At 39.5% G+C, this 27903-nt stretch overlaps 2 protein-coding genes across 3 annotated transcripts; one reads left to right on the plus strand and one right to left on the minus strand.

Moving 5' to 3' along the window:
• Positions 1-206: 206 nt before the first annotated feature.
• Positions 207-15693, minus strand: hnrnpua (heterogeneous nuclear ribonucleoprotein Ua). Of its 2 annotated transcripts, none has more exons than XM_084393276.1 (14): positions 15127-15693; positions 11887-12001; positions 10741-10814; positions 10438-10577; positions 10252-10351; positions 10039-10151; positions 8567-8830; positions 8368-8487; positions 7878-8006; positions 7618-7786; positions 5637-5906; positions 5222-5475; positions 4086-4178; positions 207-3089 (listed from the first exon to the last, which is right to left on the minus strand). In XM_084393276.1, the coding sequence occupies exons 1-14, from the start codon at positions 15554-15556 to the stop codon at positions 3039-3041; spliced, it is 2322 nt and encodes a 773-aa protein (XP_084249402.1). In that variant the 5' UTR covers positions 15557-15693; the 3' UTR covers positions 207-3038. The 2 variants fall into 2 exon arrangements, with proteins under 2 accessions (XP_084249402.1, XP_084249401.1); XM_084393275.1 differs by having other exon boundaries at positions 4086-4181.
• Positions 15694-16532: 839 nt separating this feature from the next.
• Positions 16533-26964, plus strand: drc8 (dynein regulatory complex subunit 8). Its single transcript, XM_084392441.1, has 7 exons — positions 16533-16669; positions 17007-17091; positions 17216-17288; positions 17390-17469; positions 24374-24416; positions 25008-25074; positions 26751-26964. Exons 1-7 carry the CDS (start codon positions 16648-16650, stop codon positions 26867-26869), a joined length of 489 nt encoding a protein of 162 aa, XP_084248567.1. The 5' UTR covers positions 16533-16647; the 3' UTR covers positions 26870-26964.
• Positions 26965-27903: the final 939 nt, after the last annotated feature.

Below are 27903 nucleotides of genomic sequence, written 5' to 3' on the forward strand. Positions count from 1 at the left end.
TCCTCCGTTGGCTTAAGTGTATTGCAACACTCAGTGCTTAATGTGTCAGTTGTTAAATTGAGTAGACAGACAGACAGATAGATCTATAGATAAACAGATAGATGATATAAAGATGATAGATAGATACACAGACAGATGATAGATAGATAGATAGATAGATAGATAGATAGATAGATAGATAGATAGATGTAAGCCAGTTATTATCTTCAAACTTTATTATCATTTAAAAACAATCTATTTCAAAAAGAATGCATGGAATAAGTTACTCATTTCATCTTTATGATATTTTTCTTCTTGATTAAAGATAAAATACAAAACATAGCAAGGTATAAAAAGAAAGAAGGAAAAAGGTGTATATTACAAAGTGTTAGAATCTCAATACTAGGCTATATATATTTTTTACCTGACCAAATACCTTAAACATGAACAAATACAACATCAAAACAAGTCACCTTCATTTTTTTTCTTTTTATGTCCTACATCACATGCCATTAATAATTTCCCAGTACAAAACAGTAATACTTTTAAAGTAATCAAATTATAATGGTCCTAATATCTGCCATATTTTTCAGCCAACAATCATCTAAAAACATATTAGTCATTTGCATCGGACGTCTGGGACAATGGAGATCTTAACGACACTGATGTGAGATTATCTACAGCAGTAAAAAAAAAGAAAAAAAAAGTTTCTATATGCATATTTCAGTCACTAAAGAATAACGAATCATCCTATTGCTAATATTTCATAGTTATGCAACAACATCTCTGCTGTGGGAATAACAGATGAGAAAGAAACCTTCAAGTATGTCTGTGTGGATGTTTGCATTTGTTTGCGGTTACAATAAAAAAAAAGAAATTCCATTAAAGCCTTAGAAAATCAGTCTACAACAGTCCACAATGGCACCCTGACATCCTTTGAAAGCTTTAATACAGAGAGAACTATTATAAAATAAATGTATAATCACCGTTTGATGGAGTAAGAGGATGCAGTCCAATATTCGAGTAGTATTATTTAATTACTTACTATAATTTTGAAGCCAACTACAAATGTTTACAGGTCTACAAAATTGTGGTCACATCTAAGGTTATATTAAAGAAGATTGCAACTGATTTGTAAACCATGTGCACTTTTAAAAAGTAAACTAATTTACAAAATTAGACCAAAATATATTATGACACTTAACTTAGATTCAAATCTTAAAAGAGCAGTAAGCCACATTTCACAATGAAATAATAAAATAAATTACATTTGTAAAAATACAGCTGAAAAAAAAAAAAATCTCTTAAATAAACTACACATAAATAATATCATGATCCCACAATAATAAAAATCATCTATTCTGCTTTCACTTTTTATAAAATGCTGTTTATTGCTCCTGACAGAAAAAAAGGTTAAATGTTCAGAATCTGATGGCCTTTTTGCAGCTTTGCTTGCCTTGTCCCCAAACACATTGAAACCATTGATTTAAAAAAACCCACACATTTATAAATAGACTGTGGTATGGTTCAAATGACAACAAGTACATGATAAGACAACAGGCATTGCTTTTCTACACTGGACAGAATTTGAATTAGAGGTACAGACTCTTTAGCACCTAATTCATTTATGTACAGACGGCAGACTGCTTTTAAAATCAAGACTTTTCAAAATTCAGCAATATAATCCAATAAAGCGATTATTCAAAAACACTCAATTATTACATAACCACAGTTGAAATGTCAAATTATTTTTCGATCCCTTTTCTTAAATATACAGTCTGAAAAAACTGTCCAGACAAGTCTTCCTCCAAATTTGGGTATCTTAGTTTATACATTAAAGGCACACTATGCAGTTTCCGTTTTTCCCAAACAGCGACCCCTAGAGTCACTGTGGAGAACTTGTATTTAACGTTACTGTCGTAAATACCACTCGTTCTGGCCATGATTCACGTCTGAAATGCGTGCTAGTATCTTCCATAGAGGCTGCTTCATATGTTGTTGATGTATGTGACGTTGTGCCGTAAAGCAAGTCGTGATTCTCGAGAGATTTGGCGGGCCGCAACCTCTCAAACTTGCATTGCTGGTTTTGCCAGCAGCGTCCTCGTCCCCCGCTTTGCTATCGGGATGATTCGCCCTACTACGAGTTCGTTTACCATCGAAATGATTTCGAAGCTGTTATATTAAAGGTATAGCGGAGGATTTTCTTTTTCCGGGTGGATCATCAAGACTATTGGTCCTCCTAAGTGTCAATCATTCTGGTGATATGTTTATGTAAGGCCGTCGTACGTGCTCGTGCACACGATTCACACGATGGCGTGCGCTCAAAACACAGGTTGGGCTTCCCACTGATGCCTCAGTCGCGAAGTTTCTACTTGACAGGTAAAGTTTGGCATGCTATTTGGAGAAATCCATTTAAAATCACTGCAAGTAAAAGTTAATGTAAGCTATGATTAGCTCGTGCATGCTCTCTCGTGCACACGTTTAATAGGCGTTCCCTCTCGGGAGCAGGTAGAGTGTTGCGCATGTGCATTTTTTCAAAAAGTGGAGAGGGCGGTTCTTTTCTAAAATTCGGGAAAATCCTCCGCTATACCTTTAAGGTACAAATCTTGCATAGTGTGCCTTTAAAAGTTTCATGTTCTTTTAACTCAAAAATATTGTTGCAGCAGGACAAAGATTCTTCATATGACTGCTAAGTGCCTCGACAATAGTATTCTTATCTCACACAGCTTTACTGCTACACAAAGATTCACACAAGACTAATTAAAAGTAAAGCCCTGAATTCAGAAAGCTGTTAAAAGACAAACATCCCACCCTGAAGTTATACTGAGTTTCCTGAATTGAACCACGTTGTCAAACGAACCTGCGGTCAAAGACAAACACTAAGTATTAGTTGAAAAATAAATAAAGACAGCAGGTAACCTGTGAAGCTCTGAAAGCTCCAGAGTCATTTCTCCTCAATGTCCTATTAAAATCTGTACAAAAACAAAAGGACATTAGATCAAATGAATGACTTCTGAAGTTAAAGCTTTTATGTGATATCAGTCCATCACAGCGATTATTCAGTAATATCCAGGATGGTATTGTTGACTCCATGGCTTCTGATTCCAGAACTGATGAAGACAAAGAAAAACGTAATTAAAGAAGGAATATATATTTTAGGACCACTGATCATTTTGCACATTTGACATTATTTTCATGACATATTATTTATAAAATGTACATAATATATTATTTACGTATACATACATATTTATTGATGATTTTACTGTAATACAGGGATCTAATTAGAATAACCACTGGAAATAAAGGGATAGTTCACCCAAAAATGAAAATTCTGTCATTAATTACTCACCCTCATGTCGCTCCAATCCCGTAAGACTTTCGTTCATCTTCAGAACACAAATGAAGATCTTTTTGATGAAACAAGAGTGATTTCTGTCCCTCCATACACAGCTATGGAACTACCACTTTGACACTTTGAAAAGTTCATAGAGAAATCGTAAAACTAATCCATATGAATTGAGCGGTTTAGTCCAAATTTTCTGAAGAGACACGATCGCTTTATGATGAACAACTTGAATTTAGGCGTGTTACGCAACACGTCTGAGCTTCCACAAGAGGTTTGTTCTCGCAGGTTCGGTTGAGCTTCTGTTTATGATCAGTGTTTATATGTGAATTAAAGACTAAATTCAATCTGTTAATCATGTAAAGTGATCGAGTGTCTTGGGAAAATTTGGACTAAACCGCTCGATTCATTTGGATTAGTTTTACAATCTCTTTATGAATTTTTTGAAGCGTCAAAGTGGTAGTTGCGTAGATTGTCAATGGAGGGACAAAAATCACTCTTATTTCATCAAAAAGATCTTAATTTGTGTTCCGATGATGAATGAAAGTCTTACGGGGTTGGAACGACATGATTGTGAGTAATTAATGACAGAATTTTCATTTTTGGGTGAACTATCCCTCTAAACGAAACAAAAACTAACAAAATGTTAAAAAATATCTTTGATAATAATAGTCCGAAAAAGGCTTGATTTTCTTTATGCAAGATACCATTTCTTGTTTTATTTTTTTTATTAATATAACATATTTTTCAAGTAACTCACCCCTTGTTGCCAGCTCTGGTTGAAAGCTTGTGCTTTGTTCATGCTAAAGTTGCCATTTTTAAAACCTCGATTATTTCCTCCACGACCCCTGAACTTCTGTGAAAACAGCAGATTTGTGATTTGTGGTTCACACTGGGGTGTCATCTAAAGCCGCTTTTCCACCATCGGGCCAAACCGTTCTCTTTGGTTAACTGTTCCATTCCGTGCCGATCTGGCCGAGTCGGTACTGATATGGTTTCATTTTCCACTGTGGGGCTGATAACGGAGCTCATTGGAAGGTAAACTACAAATGCATCAGTCAGTGCCCAGGTAATGCAAAAGTTTACGGACGATATGAGATGTAAATAGCGACCGTGTTATAGAGGATGAAACGATATTTCGGTAAAACTTTAGAATACTGTTTCACCGTTAATGAATAACTACACAGGATCAAATGATTAATACATTCTAGTAACCACTTTTTACTAACAAGAAACTCTGATTAATGAATCAGTAAGTAATAGCGCTCAGTTGAATGAGGTAGTTCACTAATCAGTAACTACTATTATTTTCATACGTCCCAGAGGAGGTAGAAGAACTACTATTCACAGGTTCATAAGTGAATTATGCAAAATGTGTAATTAATTCTAAAGTGAAGGTCATGATAACCCACTAGTAATAACTCAGGTATTATCAAATCCTTTATAAGGAATTACTAATTATTTGCATAAGTATTCTAAAGTGAAAAGCATGGTAACACTAGCCTGGTTGCCTGCCGAACTTAGCCCCGCCCACAACATTTTTAGGTCGTATGACGACGTCAGGCTATGGTAACTCCCTAATATTGACTGGAATCATTGTAAGCTTCTGAGGTTTTTGTAAGGTTGAAGGGCCAAGAATTCCAGGTCAAGAACAGTTTGTAATCGTGCCGTGGCATACCAGGCTTACGTGGAAACACAACTGGAATACTTCCTTACCATTCTCAGAATAATTCGTCCCGACAATGGAAAAGCGGCTTTAGTTTTAAATTGACCTACTTTTCATTCATTAGCTGCCTATTTTACAGGCATACAGATTCAAGTTGTTCAGGCTGCAACAACAACAACTACATTTTAATTTACAATAAAAAATGATCTACATCATCAATGATTTCTCACCTGGTTGAAGTTTCCTCGATTGGCCCCTCCCCCTCGTCCCATGTTACCCCTGTGCATGGCTCCTCCCCTGTTGCCCATGTTAACCATATTGCCACGCCCATGTCCTGGCCTGGGGCCACCGCCCCTGTTAGGCATCCCACCACCACCACCACCACCACCGCGGTTAAATCCACCCCGGTTGAAACCTCCTCTGAAAGCAGGGGGAGGAAGGAAGCCTCTCGGTGGTCTGCTGAACCCCCCACGCGGTCCAGGCACTGTCAAACAATCCGAAAAGAAAAGTGTTATTTCCTGCTCAATACTCTAAAGTATCTCACATTATGGAGGTACTGCTTCATGGTGTCTTTAAAGTTCTTCTATACAAATACATGTATATAAGAAATAAAAACAAACATTTAGCACAACTGAAATGGCGTACCACCCCTAAAGTTGCCTCGGTGTTGAAAGCCTCCTCGGCCTCCCCTCTGACCCTGTCCTCCGCCACGGTTGAACAGATTTTTGCCTCCTCGTCCTCGGATGCCTCCCCTCTTAAGCTGAACACCTCCCTGATTGGGTTTCTTCTCAGGAGGAAGGGAATTTTTGCTCTCCTCCTTGTACTGTTCAAGAAGTTTGGACGCCTCTTCCTTCTGCAGCTCGACATAAACCACTTCGGTGAAGCACTCACCTTCCACGGGCAGCGTGTATATTCCTGGAAAAGATTATAGTGTTATAGTGTTTCATCTTCTGAGTTTTGTCAGTTGCACAACAGTGTATATACATTTCACCGCTAGAGGTCGCATATTCAAAACAATAACAAAGGCGTAGCTTGATGATGCAGTGAAGGAGCGTGGAATGATGGGAGTTGTCGTCTTCACCTCCACTGCTTATGGAAATCAATCCGACGGGACTCACAAATCATGTTCATGGATGAGGTAATGAAATAAAGTTGTATAACCATTATGTTTGATCACATGATCTAATTTCATTCTAATGAATTAGACGCAAGTAACATAATGTTTAATGCTAAATCACTACTTGTACATAAGGCAGGGTATCGAGTTCGATACTTTTTAGGCACCGACCGAATTGCCTCGATACCATTGAGTATAATTTTTTTTATTGTTGTTCGGTACCAAATTTCGATACCTAAGGGAATCAAGTGCTGGTGATTGGCTGTGGCGAGGCATCAAGGAAAAACACTAGTTTACGCCCAGAGACGTGGCTCACACGTGAGGCTGTAGTGTGTAAGCATCCCAACCCCCATAGATGTAAAAGATCCAACAGCGCGCGATGCAATATTTGCGACAAGATAATTGCAGCCAAGACCGGCAACACAATAAATCGAATGAAGCACTTGACAGTGCATGAGCAGAAAGTTGCTCCGTCTTCGACTGCAAGAAGATCTGGAGCACGTCACAAATGAACCGAAACTCTGCGTATAGGCAACTTGCCTCACAGACATGAGAAATAGGCATATAGAAAGTTTGAAATGTCTACTTATGTAATCCAAATGAAAGGTGCATTTCCCAGTGGCCTATATTCATTGAGTCATTGAGTCTATAAAAAAAGTAAAAAAAAAAAAAAAATTCCCTTCAGGACCTGGTATCGAAGCCAAGGTATCAGTATCGAAAAAATTGTAACGATACCCAGCCCTACTCTATACTTATTCTGCAATATTACTCTGCAATAAACAAAGGACAGTTGACGGGCCAGTGCTGCACTGTCAAAAAAGTTTAAGCCTTGCCAATTTAAATATTCAAGCTCAAGAAGACGCTCATCCTTTCTCATCCTTTCTCATCCAAATTCATCCTTCCCTTTTTGAGTTAAAAGGGAACTCAATTCATTAATCACATCCGAAGCGTACGCCTAGAAATCCGCGTCTCAGCACTCAAAAACTGAATTGAGCTGTCTTTCACGCCTTCTTGCTCTTGAACAGACACATTCAAACAAAATTATGTCATAATGCCTGTCTTGTCAAATATCCTTAGTCAGTTTTATCTTAAGTGAACAAATGCAGTTGAGAAAGAAAACGCATGTGTATCAGTATATTGGATCCGTGCATTAGCTCAAATTGACAAAGTGACAGCAGCCTAATATTCCTGCTGCTGTCTTTGTTTTTAATGTTAATCAAACAACAAAAGACAAAGAACAATAACTCATTGCTCTTGGCTGAATAACTTTTGTAACTTTATTAAGGATTAATCTGCTTTTCATGGCTGGTAAAAAAAAAAAATTATAGCCGGTAAATTTTCTTAAGTCATCGGCAATTGGCAGGTGTGGCATATAGTTAGTTTTTATATGAAAAACAAAACAAATAATAAAATTGACTAAAACTTAAACTGAATTAAATAAAAATATGAAAGCTAATACAAAATATAAGATCATCTTAGATCAAGTATGGCTTGAGAAAAGGATCTTACCCTTCATTTTTAGGACTGCGTGTTCAGGTACATCTTTGCCATCTGTTTCTGCCTTTTTCTGAGTCCTCTGTATATATTCCTCATCTGTTGGACAGACTACCACAGCTTTACGCTGGAACCCGGCAAACAGGCACATTTTCCTTCTTTGGGCTGGTGCCGATACGTTAGTCTAAATGGAGACATTTAAGATTTTGTATTTTCAGCAGATGATATAATAATCATTTTGATTATTTGTGACGTATCTGTAAACTCCACGTCACCTGGTCAAGAATGTAGTTGCGTTTTTTACGTGCAGCGATCTCGATGAATTTTCCGAGGAAGAGAGGAGCACGCTGAGATATCGCTGAGAGCTTTGTGACATCTTTCAGCTGTCGTTTCAAACTGGAAATCTGAATTTCAACATCAAAATAACATCAATTATGTTGTTAATAATATCTAAAAAAACTAATCTTGATAACACTTTACAATAAGGTTCCATTCATCAACATTAGTTAATGCATTAGTTAACATGAACTAACAGTGAGCAATATATTTTTACTGCATCTTTGTTAATGTTAATGAACAAACAATAATTCTTTATTGTTTATGTAAGATCACAGTGCATTAACTAATGTTAAGAGAAACAACTTTTGATTTTAAAAATGTATCAGTGAATGTTAAAATTAACATTCACTGAGATGAACAAATGATGTAGAAGTATAGTCTAGTTAACAAATGGAATCTTATTATGTTTCCAAAATCAAAACTCACCATCATCTTCTCTATGATGGTGTTTGTCCCAAGAATGTTGTAATTTCCAGGGTTGGCTTCTGTGTGCTTTGTTACCCATTCAGTTTTTCCAGATCCAGGCAGTCCGACCATGACAATGACCTGTGAAGATTTACAGCAGATTCCCATGATGAATTTTAATGATGTTATAGAAGAAAAATGTAATGGCTAAGAAACTAACCTCACAGTCTTCTTTGGTCTCAGGCCCCTTTGGTCCTCTGATGCGATCGCAAACAGGGATCTGCTGCAGGAGAGTAAAGCCGTCAGGTAGAGGGAAGTATGGGGTTTCACGCTGGCCGAAGTTGAACTCAACCGCACAGTTGTGGCAGAGGATGTGAGGGAAGAGCGGCTTCTCCTCAAACTCATCCTTACTGACTTTAAAAGCTGTTCCCAGATCCTGTCCATTCTTGGAGAAGGACATTTCCACTTCGTCCCCATCAAAATTCTGCCAAATAAACACAAGCAATCATTATATATTATGGCCAAAACTAAACAGACACAACACACCCACACTTGCTGAACGTTTTATTTCAAAATCTTGAGAACTATATATATATAGATATATATATTCAGAAATCATTCTATTATGCTATTATTAATTTTCAGCATCATTACTCCAGTCTTCAGTGTCACATGATCTTTCAGAAATCATTCTAATATGCTGGTTTGCTGCTCAAGAAGCTTTTTTTATTGTTATCAATGTTGAATACAGTTGTGCTTTGTGATGGATTTTAATCATCATTTGTTTTTCTTGAAGGAAGCTAGTTTAGGAAGGAAGCTAGTTTAGGGAAGGAAGTTAGTTAGAGTAAGACTCGGCCAGTTGTCGACTGAAGACGCAAGAGCTAGAGTATAAAGGTATTGGGTGTCGATTAGTATACGCCCCAGTTTAAGGATTTGGGTGTCGATTTGGAGACGCCCCAGATAAAGGTATTGGTGTCGATTTGGAGACACCTCAGGTAATAAGATCAATTGGGTGTCGATTTGGAGACGCTTCAGATAGTTAGGTTTAGGGAAAAATCTACCACAGCTTCTTAATTTTTTGTGTGTGTGGAAACCGTGATGAATGTTTTTCAGAATTCTTTGATCAATCGAAAGTTAAAAAGAACAGCATTTATTTGAAATAGAAACCTTTACTGTTACTTTTAATTCTTTTTAATGCATCCTTGCTGAAAAAAAAAAGTATTCATTTAAAAAAATATTCAAACTGATCCCAAACTCTTAAAGTCCTCATGAAATCAAAATTGACCCTATTTACTTTGTTGGCGCACATTACTAGTCTTGTGGTGAACCATTAATCCATGAAAATTAATATGCAGAAAAAAACTTGATTGTGGCAATCTTTAATCAAAATCAAAAAATTTGCCTTCTCCGATGACATCAGTTTGATGGCTTGGGTAGGATATCCTTAACCACTCCCCTCCAACCATCAGTCGGTGTAAGTGAGCGATGGAGAGGGGGTGTGCTAAAGTGAAACTCTGCCCTCTATTCAATATTTAGTTTAACTTGGAAATACGTCACAACACTGAAGAAAAATCAATTGCTACTTCCGGTTCACGGGGAGTAGTGTATGAATACACAGTGTCGCTTAGTGGTCAAGAGTAGTAATTGCACACTGATTAAACACTCATTCTGGATGAGCAAATGGATACTTACAATAAAGCACCCGACAACATCGTTCTCATCAAATGCCTCCCCAAAGTCCTCTGTCACACAGTTGCTGGTTTTCTTGGCCTTAGTTGAAAAGGCGTATGAGTGTGCTTCCTCCCCTGTGAATATGTAAGGTAAAGGGACACTCAAACTACATCATGAATTTAATAGTTCAACTATAATATATTCAATGTAAGAAGTCAACACAAAGACCCTCACCTAGAAGAAGAGAGCTGTTTGCCAGTGACCAACCCACCAGGACATCATGAATCTCCGTTCCTTTACTGGAAATGTGTTTTACAGGTATCTTCTCGATAATCTGGTGCAAAGACATGCAAAAGTAAGGCTACGGTCATGAAAGGACACCTATAAATAGTAAACATGAGGTTAAGACAGTGTTCTCACCTTCATTTCAAAGCAAGCCTTGCCCTTTGCCACACCATAAGACGCTCGCCCCCCTGCCCAAAGGTAGGCAAAGCTCTCCATGGTGAGAGAGGAGGCGCTATACCGATCCCGAGACACCTTGAAGTGCAGGTCACAGTTGTCTGAGGAAAATAAGAGGTTGACAACTGACTTTGTAACACTAAACATTTACACTTTACAGAAATATATTCTGCATGTTGCTCGATGAAATATTCAGTATTTTTTTATTAAATTAATTAAAATAAGGATGTATTTGAGCAGTTTTCGTGAGCTCTTTATACTTACAGGTGTCCAAACATACAGTCGTGTCATCAAACTCTTCATCCTCTTCCTCCAGAGGGGGCTGGGGAGACTTCGCCCTGAGGGAAATTCAATAAAATTCGATAAAAGTCAGAGCCATTATAAGATCCCATTGAACTTCCTTTGGATTTTAAATATGTTCCAAGATAATCTGCAAGTATAAAACATGTGTTAATGCTGTTAAATTAATAAATTGTTAAATTTAGCACATGAATGCTGTTAGAATAAATTTTTAAAATAAATCAAACATTAGTAGTTTTTTAGAAAATGGGATCACAAATAAGGTGGGTTTGCACAAACATAAAGAAATAAATAAATCTGCTCGGACTATATTTAACAGGTAAAACACTTTAACTTTGAACTTATATTTTGAAAATAAAAATGTTTCTTATTTTTTGTTTTGTTTAATGAATATATAAGTGATGTCAAAAATCGATTCATCGCAATTAATCACATCTAACATAAACGTTTTTGTTTATATAATATATATATATTTGTTATATATGCAGTATATAGATAGATACACACACATATATTATGTAAACAAAAACTTTTATGTTAGATTTGATTATCGCAATTAATCGATTTGACAGCACTAATATATATATATATATATTTGATAATATACAGTGGTTGCGTACAGTTCCTTGGAAAAGACAATACCATCACATCGTATAAATTCAATTAAATGGCATAAACATGAACACATAAGAAATTATACATATGATAAGGAAGAATACACAATATACATCCGATCACTATAGTGATAATTTCTAAAGATAACATCCGATACGGAATACAAAAATATGAATAGATAGATGTGAATAGTTTATTTCCTGGACATGCATCAATACCCCATAGAATATTTTCATTTCTTTTAACAGCCCAAGCTCTGACCTACACAAAAGAAAGATTCCTAAGGAGAAATTTTACCACTTGAGGTGACAGAGATGCCCTTATTATAGGCTGAAAATAATTTCAAAATGGTCATTGGTCAGTAAAAATGTGTGTTTCTTTGCACTGATGAGGAACAGCATGTCAGATTTGGCTCTTTACTGCCAAAACTGCTCATAAATCTTTAAGGTGCAGCGGTACCTCAGGAGTACCAGAGGCCGACTGCACATTTCTTACCGGCTGTATTTGCTTTCTTCAATAAATTCAAAGTAGCCCCTTCCATGTTCATCTCGGCGTCTCTTTACACCCTTCTTATTCTTCTGTTCATCATTCTTGTCTTTGTCCGCATCCCCTTTGGAAATAAAACAATAAAATGTAAGGAGGCGTACCTCCCTGCTGGACCCATCATGAAGTAACATGATGGTCCAAATAATTACTGAAGGATTTATAGTTACTTCGGTTATGCATGAGTTGCAATGACCAGTATTTTAAAAGAAAGGTGTATTGAATTATAAGTTCACAGGAGCGATAGCGGTACACCGCAGTACTTAAATGGGTAAAGACAGGAGGTTGTTGCCAAAACAACTGCAGTCTGTGCAATTTTGAGCTAAGTAACACACATTTTCATTCACATTGCATGCATCTTGAAGAAAAGTGTTACATTGTGTGCAAAATTTGAAGCCATATTTGCTGATACTAAAGGGCAAAACGCACAAGCACTTCTTTCCCACTGTGTGCAACTTGTGCTTGACAAAACAAAAATTAAACAGAAAATGAAAAACAGGAATGGGCAAACAACCATAGATCGTTCAGAAATCCATTGTTTTTGATGCAAAGGACAACTAGTATTTTATAAAACATCAATTTCAAAAATTCCACTGACAAAAGAACGACTCTCATAGATGCCCTTTTTTTGGTAACCCAAAAGTTATTAATGCTGCCTTCACATGCTATAGGAAATTTCCTACTTCCCACTTCATAAGTTGTGATTCACGTGCTTTGTTGTCGGAAAGAACAGGAATCATGGAGGACACCAGGTTTATTCTTGCCTATTTATTGAGATATAATGATATTTAGCATCCGATTCATTCACCATCAAATAAACATTCACAGCACTATCTAGATTCTAGATAGTCAGCTTGCTGACGAATTTCACTGTGTATAAAACACAATATGCTTCAAATGATTATTCATATATGTAAATATGCAGTACTTTAACAACAAGACCAGGCAATCTTGCTGTTGTCGAAAAAAAATTGTATTTATGATAATTCCGATAGCATGTAAATGCAGCACAAGTAAAAAAGCCCTAAGCCAGGGGTGTAAACTCAGTTCCTGGAACGCCACAGCCCTGCAGAGTTTAGGAGCCATTTACACAACACCGTTTTCAACTGAAAAAAAAAGGAAATAATTGTATGCGTTTTGGCCGTTCATTGACACTACAACGGCGTTTTAGGGGCCTGAAAACGCAACCTTTTGAAAACGGGTTTCAAAGGGCAAGTTTTTGAAAACGATACCGTTATTGTGTCTGCGTAAACTAAAAAAAACCCGCAAATTCGTGAAATTTGTGTGCATGCATATCACGTGTTTAGTCTATAGGCATGGGAGATGGCGCGAGTGCCCTGTAAAAGAATGCTTACAATATGTGCCAAAACACATAGTCTTTTCTTTACAGTGACATCGCCATCTACTGGCCTGGCATGCATAACACAGCGTTTTTAGTCGTTTTCGCGGATCCGTGTGAAAGGGGTTCATTTTGATTATGTTTTCATCTGTACAAAGAAAAAACTTTTCAGTTTTTAGTATATCGTTGTCGTGTAAACATACCCTTAGTTCCAAACCTGCTTTAACACACATACCTGCTGTTTTCAAATAAGCCTGAAGGACTTTATTAGCCGGGTCAGGTGCGTTTAATTAGTGTTGAAGCCAAAGTCTGCAGTTTTGCACCCCTGCCATAACCCCACAGTACCCCTGATTTGCTAAATCAGTGGTTCCCAACCCTGTCCCGGAGTAAAACAAGTAAGACATGCTCCTGGATTAACATATTTGATAGACCCTGGAATAATATTCCTGTCCGAAAATTTTGTCCTAACCCTATCCCTACCCCTACCCCTAAACCTAACCCTACCCATAAGTTATCCCTAAAATCAGAGGGAAATGATAGGTGAATAACACTGATGTAGAAGCACCGAACTTTGGTTGTAAGCCTAAACTTGACATAAACTGTAAGCTTGTTCCTCAAATCTAATTGGTTGATTGAAACGTTGTTGATCTTTATAGACCAGTAACATGTTTTACTTGGTGAAATCAAGTTCAACGTCCTGGGCTGTGTCCGAAATCGCCTCCATACCCTTAAATAGGGCACTATTTAAGGGAACAGCCATTTGTAGTGGTGTCCGAAACCATAGTGGACGTCATCAAGTGAACTCATTCAAACCCATGATGCACCGTAATAACGAGTACACATTATCTAGGGAATAGTGAATGAGGGTTTAGGGGGCAATTTCGGACACAGAGTACCCCCAACTCAGCACATTTTTCATGTCTCCCTAATCGAACACACCTGATTCAACTCATTAGCTCATTAACAGACTTCAAGATGTGAAATGGCTGTGTAAGATAAGAGAGACATCCAAAATGTGAACTGTTGGGTCTGGGTGTACTCCAGTCCAGGACCAGGGTTGGGAAGCAATGTGCGAAATGAAGACAAAGAATAACAGTGTCCTAAATTAATGAGGTCCTCCTCCTCACTACTCCAGGGCAGGCAGACAGAGTAAAACAAATGAACCGAGATCATTAAGCACAGACTCCATCTGGAGCTTTTGTCCTTCAATATCTCCACTTCAGTTACAGCTCACCGATCCCGAGAGCTACTGCTCAACCAATAAAAACCAACGGACGGTCGGACACTATTAAAGGTCATTCTTAGGAAACGGTCCTGTTTATGCCTAAAAATTTCATTTGATTTGATTTGAATCAGTTACTGCTGAACTGAAAAAATATATATTTTGTGCAAACCTTGACAAAACAGAACTAGTATCTTCTGAGTCAGCAGATTCTATTGTTTAATTTGATATACTAACATCTGACAAGCTTTTCATCTATATGATTAAAAACTAGAAATAATATAGCTGACCATAAATATAAGTCGATTTAAATAAATTATTAGTGTACTTAAAAAATACATTACTTAGTGATACATAAAAACGAATAATAAAACTAAATAAATATATATATATATATATATATATATAATATTTTTTTTTATTTTGTCTTATGCATTACACAGTAAATGGAGTTAAATATATTAGTATTCAGTGTCAGTAGTAAGTCAAAGGGACACAAATGGGACACCAGTGGCAGCATCTCATAAAATCCTGTATGCGCTCTGCTGTCAGAATGAATTATCCTGGCATCACACAACCCAAATATGCATATAAAAATATGAATTGCACAAGCTTCATCGTGTAATCTCACCCTCGCCAGGGCCCATGTCGAGAGCCACATCATCCTCATCAAATTTCTCAATTTCTTCATCATCTTCTTTGAGTAGGACATCTTCATCTTCATCTGATTTATCCATCTCTACCCCGGCATCCTCCTCCTCCTCCTCCTCCTCCATGTCATCATCCTGCTGTTCCTCAGCCTCCGCGTTCTCTCCATCCTCATCCTCATCCTCCTCATCAGCATCCATGCTCTCTCCAGCCAGATCTTCGTCAAGGTCTTGATCGCCCATGAAGCTGAGTCCTTCAGAGCCGTTGGTGTCGGTGGACAGCGCCTCCTGATCCAGAGCGGCCTGCAGCCGGGACATCAGCTCAGCCTTTAGCCCTTTATCTGACAGACTCCTCTTCTTCAGCTCGTCCTTCAGCTCGTTCACTTTCAGCTTCTTCACATCCATTGCGCTCATCTTGCCGCCTCGATCCTTTATTTTCAGACGTTATACCCCAAATGTGTGAAATATGACGGGGAAGAGCAGGTTATGTGCGGACTGTCCAGAGACGCTTGATGCGGCCGGTCGCTCGGTCACTGACGGGCAGCAGCAGTCGGAGCAGAACGGGGCCAGTTCAGCTTTATATAATCTACCGTAATGCACACAATAGAGGAGTAGGCTACCGTAAATATCACTATATAGGGCTATTGTGAATGATAGAATAAACTGCAAATTTTTTGAATATTATTCTAATATTATTAGAAAAGTAGTAAATATTAGTATATAATATCAGTATTCAGTTAATTGCAGTCACTTTTCACATAAATAAATAAATTCCATTTTGTTGTTAAAAATAAATAAATTAATAAATTAATTAATCTGAATATAGTACCATATAAGGCAAATAATAAATAGACTGTTTTATATAGGGTTTATAGTAACATAATATTAAACATTACTAATTTATTATTGTAAACATTTTATTATTCAACGCCACACGAGCTATTAAAAGATTTATACTTAGCCTATAGTAACATTAATCAGCAATTACTTTTTGTTATTGTTGTTTTTATTTAGTTTTTCCTTGATACTTTTTTTTGTGTGGAAATTATTTAAATGGAAATTATTGAATATTTTTAGTTTTCTATGTCTGATTGGTTTGCTGTTGTGACTAATATGGCATTATTCTAAAATGTTTAATTCTAAGTTTAATACTGACTAATAAGAATCAGATCCCAGGTATTTCTGATGTATCAAGCATTTTTTTTTTAACTGTCACATACTAGTTTATTATTGTAGTATCATTTTATTATTCAATGCCACAAAAGCACATAAAAGATTATATATCAATATTTATATCAATATTGGCAGCGAACACCATCTGCAATTACGTTGTTTTCCCAGTTGGTTAGTGCTATATGTTATAAACGTTAGAAATTATCACCAAATGAGTAATGACGTCTCGCGTAATTAAGTTAGTGTTCACGTTACCTAGCAACCAGTGTTTGGGACATGGCCATAGACGTTTATATACTGTCTAACGTTATGCCAATAGACTCTACAAAATTATGGCGGACAAGTACAACGCAGGTAAGTTAACGTTAACAATGTTATAGATTCAAAATTCAAAACTTTTTTTCTCTTTCGGTTTTTTCTCTTACGATTTACCTAGTAGCATTTGTACTCTTGCGTGTTGTTTGTAGCTCACTTGGCATTACTGTAATTGTCGTCCCCTAAATGGTTAGCAGCTAGTGCAAAGTTTCGAATATATAACGTTAGCTAACGCTGAGTAGCAAAGTAAAAGACCCAGTTGTTAACAGACCGCACAATCTTGTCCAGTTGCAAAGGAAAAAAATGAAGTAAGTTAGCTAGGATGTCTACTCCATTGGTTCGTCATATTTGCTGAAACATAATTTCCTTTTGTCAGAAACTATTATAACAGAAACTCAAAAGAGGATATGTAATGCCTTTGACGTGTTTGACCATGAATCCAACAAGACTGTTGATGTCAGGTAACATTTTAAGGTTTTAAAATGTCTATTTCCTTGCTTCCTATCGCACTCTAGAGGTTTACTAATTTCAAATTCAAATGATCAAATGACTTGTTTAACACTGATATTTTTAACTTTAAAAAAGAGAAATAGGCACTATTATCCGCTCACTGGGCTGTTTTCCATCAGAAGCTGAATTGCATGATGTCATTGCTGAGGTCAGTGGCTTGTTTTTACAGTGTTAGACATAGGTTCATTTACATATTGAATCTTGCAAGCTGAGTAGATTCGAAGTTATGATTTGTGACTTCTTCCACAGCTAGAAGATGAAGAGCCCACTGGGTTTGTACGCTATGAGAAGTTTCTTCCAACTATGACTAAGATCCTGCTGGAGCGCAAGTAAGACTGGCACTGAGAGTGAAGGATCAGTTATTATCATCTGGAGCTTTCTGCATAATTAAATAAATTAGTTCAAATAAACTTCTTTTTAATGGTACTTTTTTGTATTGATATGATAATATGCCAAAATAATTATCAGGTCTAGCAAATGTCCCTGCCAAAAAAATATGATTTTTAATGCAACTGACAGATTGTTTTCTATGTCTGATTGGTTTGATGTTGTGTCTAATATTTTACAGTTATACTAAAATGTTTTTCAAGGCCTTAATTCAAAATTACGTCAGCTGTGACGTATTTGGGAACTCCTCCCTTCTCCACTTTCGCTGAAATCTTATGGGCTAACGCCAGCTGAGGACAGCTGGCCAATTGACGTGAAGCATGCAACTACTGACAGGTTCACGGGCAGTATAAATTGCATTGGAGCGACAATTACGTCAGAATCTCTTTCTTAACGCGAGAAGTCATATCTAAGTCTTCGTGGAAGTTGCAATAGAGGAGTACTCACCCCCTGTTTTTTCCTCTCTGCATCCGATGGCTGCTACATGCTAGATATGTGCGGGTCCCATTGACCTGGCCGATCTTCACCAGTTCTGCGTCACCTGCCGGGGCCTCACCCACGCCGAGACGGCACTCACGGACGACACATGCGCCCACTGCGGCGAACTGCCAGTGCGCGCCCTCAGAGCCAGAAGAGAAGTGGCTCGGGCAACAGCGGGGATGAGGCCCACTGCCACCAGCGAGGCGCTGGTGGGCCCTCCCCCGCCCGAAGACGAGTTCGATGCTGTCAGCTTTGCGGACGATAGCTTCCGCCCCAACGGATCTCGCGCTGATGCCTACTAAGCGCTCTGCACAAGCCATTGGCTGTTCCATGGGGTTCATGGTCTTCCTTAACAGGCACCTATGGCTAACCCTAGCTGACCTGAAGGACGCGGACCACAAGATGCTCCTAAACGCTCCAGTCACTCCCTCTGGCCTCTTTGGTGATGCTGTGGAGTCGGTAACGGAGTGTTTTTCCGAGACGCAAAAGCACGCCAAGGTGATGTGTCACGTGATGCCTCGTCGCTCACTCCGGTCATCTGCGAGGTCCCGCTTTTCTTTGGCACCCCGCCAGGCTCAAGGACCGGCTAGACAGCCCGCCGTGGCGCCCCGCCCCGAACCGGACGCTCGTTTCCGCCGAAACAAGCAGTGGTCAGGGCCTGGGAGGACACGTCAGGGTCAGAGAATAAGCCCGCGCCGCGAGAGAGTCAGCGCGCCATCCTCGGCTACCAAGCCATCTTCCTGACGGAGCGATCAAGGGGAAGAGAGAGCGCGCTGGAGGCCCCGCCCCCAAGCGCCATGTTCTAATGCATCATGTCCCCCATGTTCCTACGGGCAACAATTGCTATGTGTTTTTAAATGCTGTTTGTGTGAGTTCCACAATAAAAACATGTATCCATTCACAAAAAGAGCTTTTTCTTCCTCTTGCACCCAACACTGTGTCATTCGCCCTGCCTCAGAGCAGCGCAGAGCCACAACCCTTGATTATAATGGCCTCTCGATGAGTGCGAGAGTGCCAACACCACACAATGCCCGCCGCGAGCCGCCCTCCCGCCAGTGCTTCTAGCCTCGTGGAGGGCGGGGCTCCAGTCAAAACACGCCATCAGTGGCTACGGTGGCCGTAGAGCTAACGCGTCCGCTGTGTCACTTCCTGGACACGTGGAGGGCTATCCCGGGTGTTTCACTGTGGCTACTGGGAATAATTCAGCACGGATATTCTCTCCAGTTCAAACGCAGACCTCCCTGCTTCAATGGCGTGGTCCCGTCACTGACTTTGCCCCAAAACGTTCCCGTTCTGAGACAGGAAGTTCACAGTCTGCTCGAGAAAGGAGATATAGAGTGTGTCCCTCCGAGCGAGCAGGAGAGCTGATTCTACAGCCACTACTTCATGGTGCCAAAGAAGGATGGAAGACTCCGTCCGATTCTGGACCTGAGACCCATCAACCGAGCACTTCACAAGCGCGCGTTCAGAATGACAACACTGAAGCAGATCCTGGCCTCAGGCCTGTGGTCGGAGTCACAGAGAGGGTGGCACATAAACCGTTTGGAATTGGAAGCAGTGTCCTTAGCCCTGGAAAACTTTCGGTCAAAATTGGAGCCGCAACATGTACTGATTCAAACCGACAACACGTCTGTGGTCTCGTACATAAATCGCCAGGGCGGCATGCGCTCCAGAGCTCTGTTCAAACAGGCATCGAGTCTCCTGTTGTGGGCGGACCGACACTTTCTCTCCGGCGCACATCCCCAGTATCCTGAACCGCGGAGTGGACATGCTTTCGAGGAACGGGAAGTGGAGGCTTCACCCCGGATCGGTTCAAATTATTTGGGATCGATTCGGGTGGGCAGAAGTGGATCTGTTTGCCACAAGCGAGAACACGCACTGTCAGACGTTCTTCTCGCTATCTCACTCCCTGCTGACGGGAGATGCTCTGACGTCTTGTTGGCCGGAAGCCAGGCTTTATGCGTTCCCTCTGGTGAAGATTCTGCCTATGGTGTTGTGCAAAATCAGGGAGGAGAGAGCGTCAGTGATCCTCGTGGCCCCGAACTGGCCGAATCAGCCCTGGTTCGCGGACTTGAGAGAGTTAATGGTGGCTCCCCCATGACTAATCCCCCTCAGGAAGGACCTGCTGTCTCAGGCGAACGGCACGATATGGCACCCCAGCCCGAGCTGTGGAACCTTCATGTGTGGCCGCTGCGGGGACCCTAAATGAGCGGGATGCTCTGCATTCACGAGTGCTGAGCACACTCACGGATGCACGCACGCGCGCCTTCTACCAGGCGCCTCTACGCTCTGAAGTGGGAAGTTTTCACAAAATGGTGCCAGGACATCGATATTGACCCGGGGACTTGTTCCATGTCAGATGTTTTGCGCTTTCTACAGCACAGAATGGATTGCGGGAGTTTGCCATCCACGCTGAAGGTATATGTGGCCGCTATTGCTGCTTTTCATTCCCCAGTTGACGGGCAATCGATCTGGTAGTCAGATTTCTTAGGGGAGCGAGATTGTGTCCTTCATGGCCGCCCTCCGTGCCGCCGTTTAATCTGGCTCCTGTTTTGAGGGCTCTATCTCTACCACCGTTCGAGCCCCTAGCTTCGATTGCGGTTAAGGAGCTTTCCCTGAAGACAGCCTTGCTTCTTGCTCTCACCTTGGCAAAGCGCATTGGAGACTTACACGTGTTCTCAGTGAACGATGATTGCATCTGTTTCGGACCTGGCGACTGCAATGTCACTCTCCGGCCGAGACCAGGCTATGTTCCGAAGTCACTCAATACACCGTTTAGAGCACAGGTTGTTTCCCTGCCTGCCTTATATGCTGAGCCGTCAGCCTCACGTGACGCTGACGCTGAGTGCTGTTTGCCCTGTCAGGGCTTTGCGGATGTATGTGTATCGCTCTGCCGCCTTTCGTCAGTTGGACCAGCTGTTCGTGTGCTTTGGTGGATGTAATAAGGGACGTGCTGTTTTAAAACAGAGAATTTCTCACTGGATTGTGGACGTTATTGCATTGGCTTACGAATGCCAGGGGGAAGTTTGTCCCCTTAACATCAGAGCTCATTCTACGATGGCGATTGCTTCCTCATGGGCCTGGTCTAGAGGTATGTCTATCCAGGATTTATGTCTTGCTGCTGGCTGGTCTTCTCAGAACACATTCACCAGGTTTTACAAGCTGGATGTACCCTCTGTAGCGTCACAAGTACGTTCGGTGAGTTGAGTTTTACTCATGTGTTGTGAACTGTTATAACCAGCTATGCAGTAGTTATCATAGCTGCTAACTCTGTGTTATGGTTAATAAGGTTGATGCAGTTGCCACCGCAAACGCAGTCGACTCTGTTTAACTCTCATGCTTGAATGCTTATTATGTTGTGTCTGCCCTGTTCAGTGGAGCCTTCCCTTTCATTGCGTTAAGATATGCAAATTTTGTTAGGGTCGGAGCAGATGTCTCATTGGTCTAGTTCCGCCTATCAGATGCGAGTACTCTTAGCACCGCGGCTATTGGCTAGAACTGTCTTGCTTACGTGTGGGTGTGGTTGACCCCGTTTCAGGGCTTATCTTCACTGCTCTCACGGTGGGATTTAATACAGTTCCCATATACGTCACAGCTGACGTAATGTTGAGTTTCCACCTTGAAAGGGAACGTCTCCAGTTACTATCGTAACCTTGGTTCCCTGAGAGGCGGGAACGAGACATTACGTTAGCCGCCGTGGTTGCTGTTTGATCAGCTGTGCTAGCGTTCAGTCGTGATTCTGACGTAATTGTCGCGCCCATGCAATTTATACTGCCCGTGAACCTGTCAGTATTTGCATGCTTCGTGTCAATTGGCCAGCTGTCCCCAGCTGGCGTTAGCCCATAAGATTTCAGCAAAAGTGGAGAAGGGAGGAGTTCCCATATACATCACAGCTGACGTAATGTCTCGTTCCCGCCTCTCAGGGAACCGAGGTTACGATAGTAACCGGAGGCGTTTTCTTTACAGTAAAGAACAACAGTGACTGACCATTTGTTCATCAACCTTGTTTACAGAAGTACTTTTCCTATTCACTTTACCACATAGGGATTTAACAAAAAACTTAAATCAAGTGTTTTAAGCTGTGAAGCAAAGATGAACCAATGCATCGAAAATTCTTGATTAAAAAGCTCAGTATTTAGGGCTTGCACAGACTAGTCGAGTAGTCGAGAGATTGACTACTTCAACCACAAGTCGGCGTTGTCGAAAACAATCGACTACGAGCGTGCATTTACCATAAATGAATTAAAATGACGAACGTCACCAACAGACAACACAAATCAGATGATAACCGTATAGTACCGAAGTATTTCATCAAGGATGACAAAAATATCGCAATTTGCCAACTCTGTAAGGGACCGTTCACATATCACGTGGAACAAGTGCTTGCGCTCCTATGGCGTACTGTCGTTGCTATGCAACCATAAACTGCGCTCTCCATGATGACGAGGAAGTATCAGCAAAGGATGAATTGATTTCTAGCCCTTGCATTAGCTTTACTACTAGATATATTTATGGAGATGAGAAATAAAAACCCGCCTGTACAGCTATGATCCGCTGTTCGGCCGAGCTTTCGATGTTGTTATGGAAAAGACGAAGCTAATCGGTTGGTTTTTGTCACATGAGCTGTGCTTCGCTTGCAGAATTCTGAAAAGTTGAGAAGTTTTCATCTCGTCGTCGTCGCGGCATAGGCGCGCCTGAAAAAAAAAGCACCACATGCGCGTCGCGACCGCGTCGCTTCCATTATGAATGCGCTTGCCGCGCAAAAAACGTGATATTTAAACCCCTAAAAGCAGACATTGCGCCTGAAATGAAAGACAAGAACGGCTATGTGTTTGGCTTTACTCTGTTACATGAAAATTAAAATTTGTAATGTCATAATTATAATGTTTTTTTGTAATTGTTGCATTAGGCTATGAATTTATATAATTTATTTATAAGAACTATTTCATGTCTTTTCATTTACAGTAGCATGAACCACGAGTAACTCGAGTACTGTTGAGAAATCGACTAGCAGAAGTCAGTTGTCGTGCAACCCCATTTTAGCTCTGCTTCCTCTTTATAGAGGGTTTGCACCTACGTCACGGTTTGGTCAGTTACCTGGATGCGCGACCATATTGGAGATACTCGGATGTAAACAACAGCATGGATTGCACTGTTTATGTACTACTGAACACATTGTTACACTTATTTATGATGTCTAAACCACGGAAAAAATACGTGGAAGCTGCTAAATCATATAGAGAAGGACTTAGTAAGCAGGAAAGAGGGTGCAATTTTGACAAACTAAAGTTAATATGTGGTAAAGATCCGAACAAGCTAGCTTCTTAGTCGTGGACTGTCGACTCGACAATTCTTCCTTATATTTCTTAGGCTACGTTCAGATTGTCAGTCCAAATCCGATTTTTGTTCATATCCGATTGAAATCTGATCAGAATTAGCTAACATGAACAGTAAAAAAATCACATGAAATCCATTTCGAGCTACATCCATATGTGGTTTGAAATCCTATTCAAATCACATAGCAGGAAATCCGCTTCAGTCTGAACGCTCTGATCGGATTTCATGTGGTTTATGTGACTTTCTCACGCCATGTAAAATGTAAACGTCAGACGTTGTTATAGGAAACATGCTGAAAGTCGCTGCCGAAACAAGGCTGTGTTGTTGCAAAGTGCCAGACGAGCAGAAAAGTATTCTTTTTTAAACATATTTTGAAACCGGCGGAGACAAGAGCGCGGAAAAGTTGCAGTTCTGCAGCAGGCTCAAGACGCAGTAGTCCAGCGCGGCGGCTACATATTTCCATGTTGTAAAATTTAAATAATACAACATCTCTATTGCAAATGCAAACCCCTCCATCAACGCAACGTCATTGCCATAGAAACCAATGCAGATATTCCAGAAAACGAAAGAGCTGCATGGACACACAAATTGGATATGAACAGTTGCGATACACAGTGTGGACATCATTTTAGATCAGATTCCAATCAGATACTAAAATAATCGGTTTTGGACTGACAGTGTGAACGTAGCCATAGTGAACTACTTTACGTCAACATTTTAGCCATCGTCAATGCTTCATTTACACATGTGGTTGATGAGCTGATGTTATGCCTCTCTCAACCACAAACGCCTTCTTTCATCAGTTTTTTGTACTCTTCTCTTTAACTTTTGGCAGTCTATAGAAATCCAAATGTTTTTTCCCGGTGCGACCGATTAATACAGACCAAAACACAACCATTTTTGCCAAATTTCAGCCAATATCAGCCAAATTTGCGAGTCCGTTGAGTTCAGTGGCATTGTTTACGTTCAGTGTCGCCAATATGGCCGACTTCCGGATTGATGACGTGTTGTGAAAACCCTCTATTGCAGGTTCCGTCCTATTCCAGAAGACCTGCTCCTCCAGGCTTTTGAGGTATCTCATTCTCTGACACTAACATTTTGTTATTGTTGTTTTGTTGTTTGAATTCACCTTGGTTACACTGCAGAAAAAAAAACCTACAGTGCAATTCTCAGCAATTCTATGGAAGCTTGTTTCCACCACTTAATAAAAAATAAAAATGGTAATTGCGAGTTTATCTCACAATTTTCGAGTTTACGTCACGCAATTACGAAAAAAGTGAGAATTGAATGATATAAACTCGTAATTATTACTTTTTTATCAGAATTGCGTGAAATGAAGTCGCAATTGCGTGTTATAATATAAGTTGTGAGATATGAAGTCAGTCTTTTTTTCCCTCCGGGTTTATATCTCACAACTGTGAGAAAAGAAGTCAGAAGTGTGAGATATAAACTCAAATTTGCAAGAAAAAAAGTCAGAATTGTAAGATAAAAAGTTGCAATTGTGAGGGAAACAAAAGTAGCAATTATCTTTTTACTTAAAAAAAAAAAATTATTCTGTGGTGGAAATAAATTTCAAAATACATTTCGAATTGGATACATAAAGATGGAGACCTTCGACTAATGGGTTTATTTAAAGGGGCGGTGCTGTTGTCTCTTTTTAAAGGTTTTAGATCAACAGAAAAAAGGACACTTGGAACCAGTGGAACTGACCAAATATTTAACACAAGAAGGTATAGTATTTCCAATGAGACTATTCAAAATAGTGGTTTGGGATTTTAGGATGGGCTTCTGATATTTTGAAATCAATGTGCAGTGTCACAATTGAACAATTGTAAGCTGTGTCCCAATTCAAAGGCTGCATACTGCAAATAGAAAAAGAAGGGGGATCCTTCGTGGCACAGTCTATCCCAAGATACATTGCGCGCCAGTGATGACTGGATTTTTTTTTTTTTTTGAGAGAGAGAGAGAGAGAGAGAGAGAGAGAGAGAGAGAGAGAGAGAGAAAATGCTGAATTACACTTTTAAAGATAAGTATTGGGTTTCAATTTGCTCGAATATCTACTGATACAAATTTAAAACAAACAAACAAACAAACTATAAAGCAGTTCAAATGTTGACATACTGTATCTTACTAAGATGCGATTTTATAGATCGTTTGTACCCTTTACTATCTACATAAATGGACCAAGTTGATTTAGACAGGTTCTGAACCCTGTTTTGTTTTTAGACAGTCAAATATACTATTTATTTTTTGTATAAATCCAGTATAAATGTTACTGCCGCTCATCAATGGCAGCTGTTACATTTGCTATGCCTTCTGTCGGAGCCGTAGCCTTGTGGACAACAGCGCTTCAGGCGACCCGAGTTCTAGTCCCGGTTCCTGGTCCTTTCTCCTCCCCTATCGCTTCCTGTCTTTCCTTGACTATCCTGTCCAATAAAGGGAAAAAATAGAACTCAATGAAACAGTTGGCAGGCCTTCAAAGGATGCAGCCTCTGAATTGGGACACAGCTAAGGAATCCACAACACAAGGAAGTTTTCAGTTAAAGGGATACTCCACTTTTTTCGGAAATATGCTCATTTTACATCTCCCCCAGAGTTAAACAGTTGAGTTTTACCGTTTTAGAATCCATTCAGCCGAACTCCGGGTCTGACGGTGCCACTTTTAGCATAGCTTAGCACAGATCATTGATTCTGATGAGTCCAGTAGCATTTCTTTCAAAATGACCAAAGAGTTTCAATATTTTTCCTATTTAAAACTTGACTCTTCTGTAGTTAAACCGTGTACTAAGATCGACGGAAAATGAAAAGTTGCGATTTTCTAAACCTATATGGCTAGGAACTACTCTCATTCCGGCGTAATAATCAAGGAACTGTGCGGCTGTACCATGAGTGCAGCAGGCGTAATGATATGACGCAGCGCCTGAAAATAGGTCTAATAGGTTAGACAAACTCAGTCCCGGTCACGTTGGAAGAAGTTACCGAGCTGGGGACTATTTTCAGGCGCTGCGTCATATCACTACGCCTGCTGCACCCATGGTACAGCCGCACAGTTCCTTGATTATTACGCCGGAATGAGAGTAGTTCCTAGCCATATAGGTTTAGAAAATCGAAACTTTTCATTTTCCGTCGATCTTAGTACACGGTTTAACTACAGAAGAGTCAAGTTTTAAATAGGAAAAATATTGAAACTCTTTGGTCATTTTGAAAGAAATGCTACTGGACTCATCAGAATCAATGATCTGTGCTAAGCTATGCTAAAAGTGGTACCGTCAGACCCGGAGTTCGGCTGAATGGATTCTAAAACGGTAAAACTCAACTGTTTAACTCTGGGGGAGTTGTAAAATGAGCTTATTTCCAAAAAAAGTGGAGTATCCCTTTAACAAAATGAATTATTTCTGTTTTGAAGGAGAGCCCTTCACACAAGAAGAGATGGATGAAATGCTGTCTGCGGCTGTTGATCCTGATAAAAATGTAATTCTCTACAAGGACTTTGTGAGCATGATGACCTTTGATGACTCTCGATGATGGCTGACAGAGCGTATAATTCAAATAAATGAGAATTGTCACGGCATCATTTTTTTATAAGATTCCATAAAGAACCATGCTTTGAAAGTGCTCCATAGGACCTTAATGATGGTGTAATGAATAACCTTTTTAATAATAGTTTATTTTCATTGATATTAGTATTATTAATAATATTTTTTTAAACTTTTTATTTATGTAATGAAGACCAAGTTCCAGTGAAATATCTTAACAATCCTCTATTATGTATTTATGTCCATCATTATGTGTGTGTATTGAGTGGCAGTTTCTCTCTGCAGACGATGGGGACAACATTTGAAATACACAAAGTTTAGAGTTACATTGTGTCTCTTCCAGTTGTTTATGTGAAAACAGTTATGTTTATGAAGGCCAAAATTTGTTTATTAGTTTTTTGTGACTGGTTAAATGTTTATGCATAAAGTAATAATTAAAAAAAAAAATCTAACAAACAAGTCAAAATCTGTTACTTAGTGGAGAAGAGGAGATAAGTATCCTTAGCAGAACAGAGCTGGTCACACTTACATGTTCTGTTAAACTAAAAAGAGAAAAAGACATGATTGGTGGGAAACAAGTTACAAATTGAAAGTTAAAATGTATAGACATTTTAAGAAAGAAATAATTTACCTGTTGAGAGTGTGTTGACAGTCTAAGCAACTGAATGGCTGAGCTCCAGAAAATCAGTAGTGAGGTGGCTGTGGCTCTGACAGTTACAGATATGAAAAACAAAAAGCTGTGAATAAAGAACACCAAACAGGTTTGATTCTAATCATAATGTAATATTATTGAAAAATGTTATTGTTATAATTGTGATTTCATAATATTTAGATAATAATCCAACTGGGAAAACTTGTGAAAAGATATATTTTAGTTAGTCAAATAGCATATATTTGAGCTCTATAGCCATCTAGTGGCTAAAATTATATATTTTTTACTTTTAAAAGTGCATTTTCCAAAAGATGGGCAAAAATGTTACACTAAACCATGTCAAATTATCCATGTTATCCTCATAAATGAAA

The sequence above is a fragment of the Rutilus rutilus genome (assembly GCF_951802725.1).
Source record: "Rutilus rutilus genome assembly, chromosome: 21".
NCBI lineage: Eukaryota > Metazoa > Chordata > Actinopteri > Cypriniformes > Leuciscidae > Rutilus > Rutilus rutilus.

Bases quoted from the DNA above. Each gene is read 5' to 3' on its own strand.
- hnrnpua (XM_084393275.1), bottom strand. From the start codon at position 15,556: ATGAGCGCAATGGATGTGAAGAAGCTGAAAGTGAACGAGCTGAAGGAC. The intron at 10,578-10,740 runs GTAAGTATAAAG...TATTTTCCTCAG, and splicing joins GACTGTATGTTTGGACACCT to ACAACTGTGACCTGCACTTC. The intron at 4,182-5,221 runs GTGAGAAATCAT...CTGTTTTCACAG, and splicing joins ATCGAGGAAACTTCAACCAG to AAGTTCAGGGGTCGTGGAGG.
- drc8 (XM_084392441.1), top strand. From the start codon at position 16,648: ATGGCGGACAAGTACAACGCAG. The intron at 17,470-24,373 runs GTAAGACTGGCA...CCTCTATTGCAG, and splicing joins AAGATCCTGCTGGAGCGCAA to GTTCCGTCCTATTCCAGAAG. The intron at 24,417-25,007 runs GTATCTCATTCT...CTCTTTTTAAAG, and splicing joins TGCTCCTCCAGGCTTTTGAG to GTTTTAGATCAACAGAAAAA.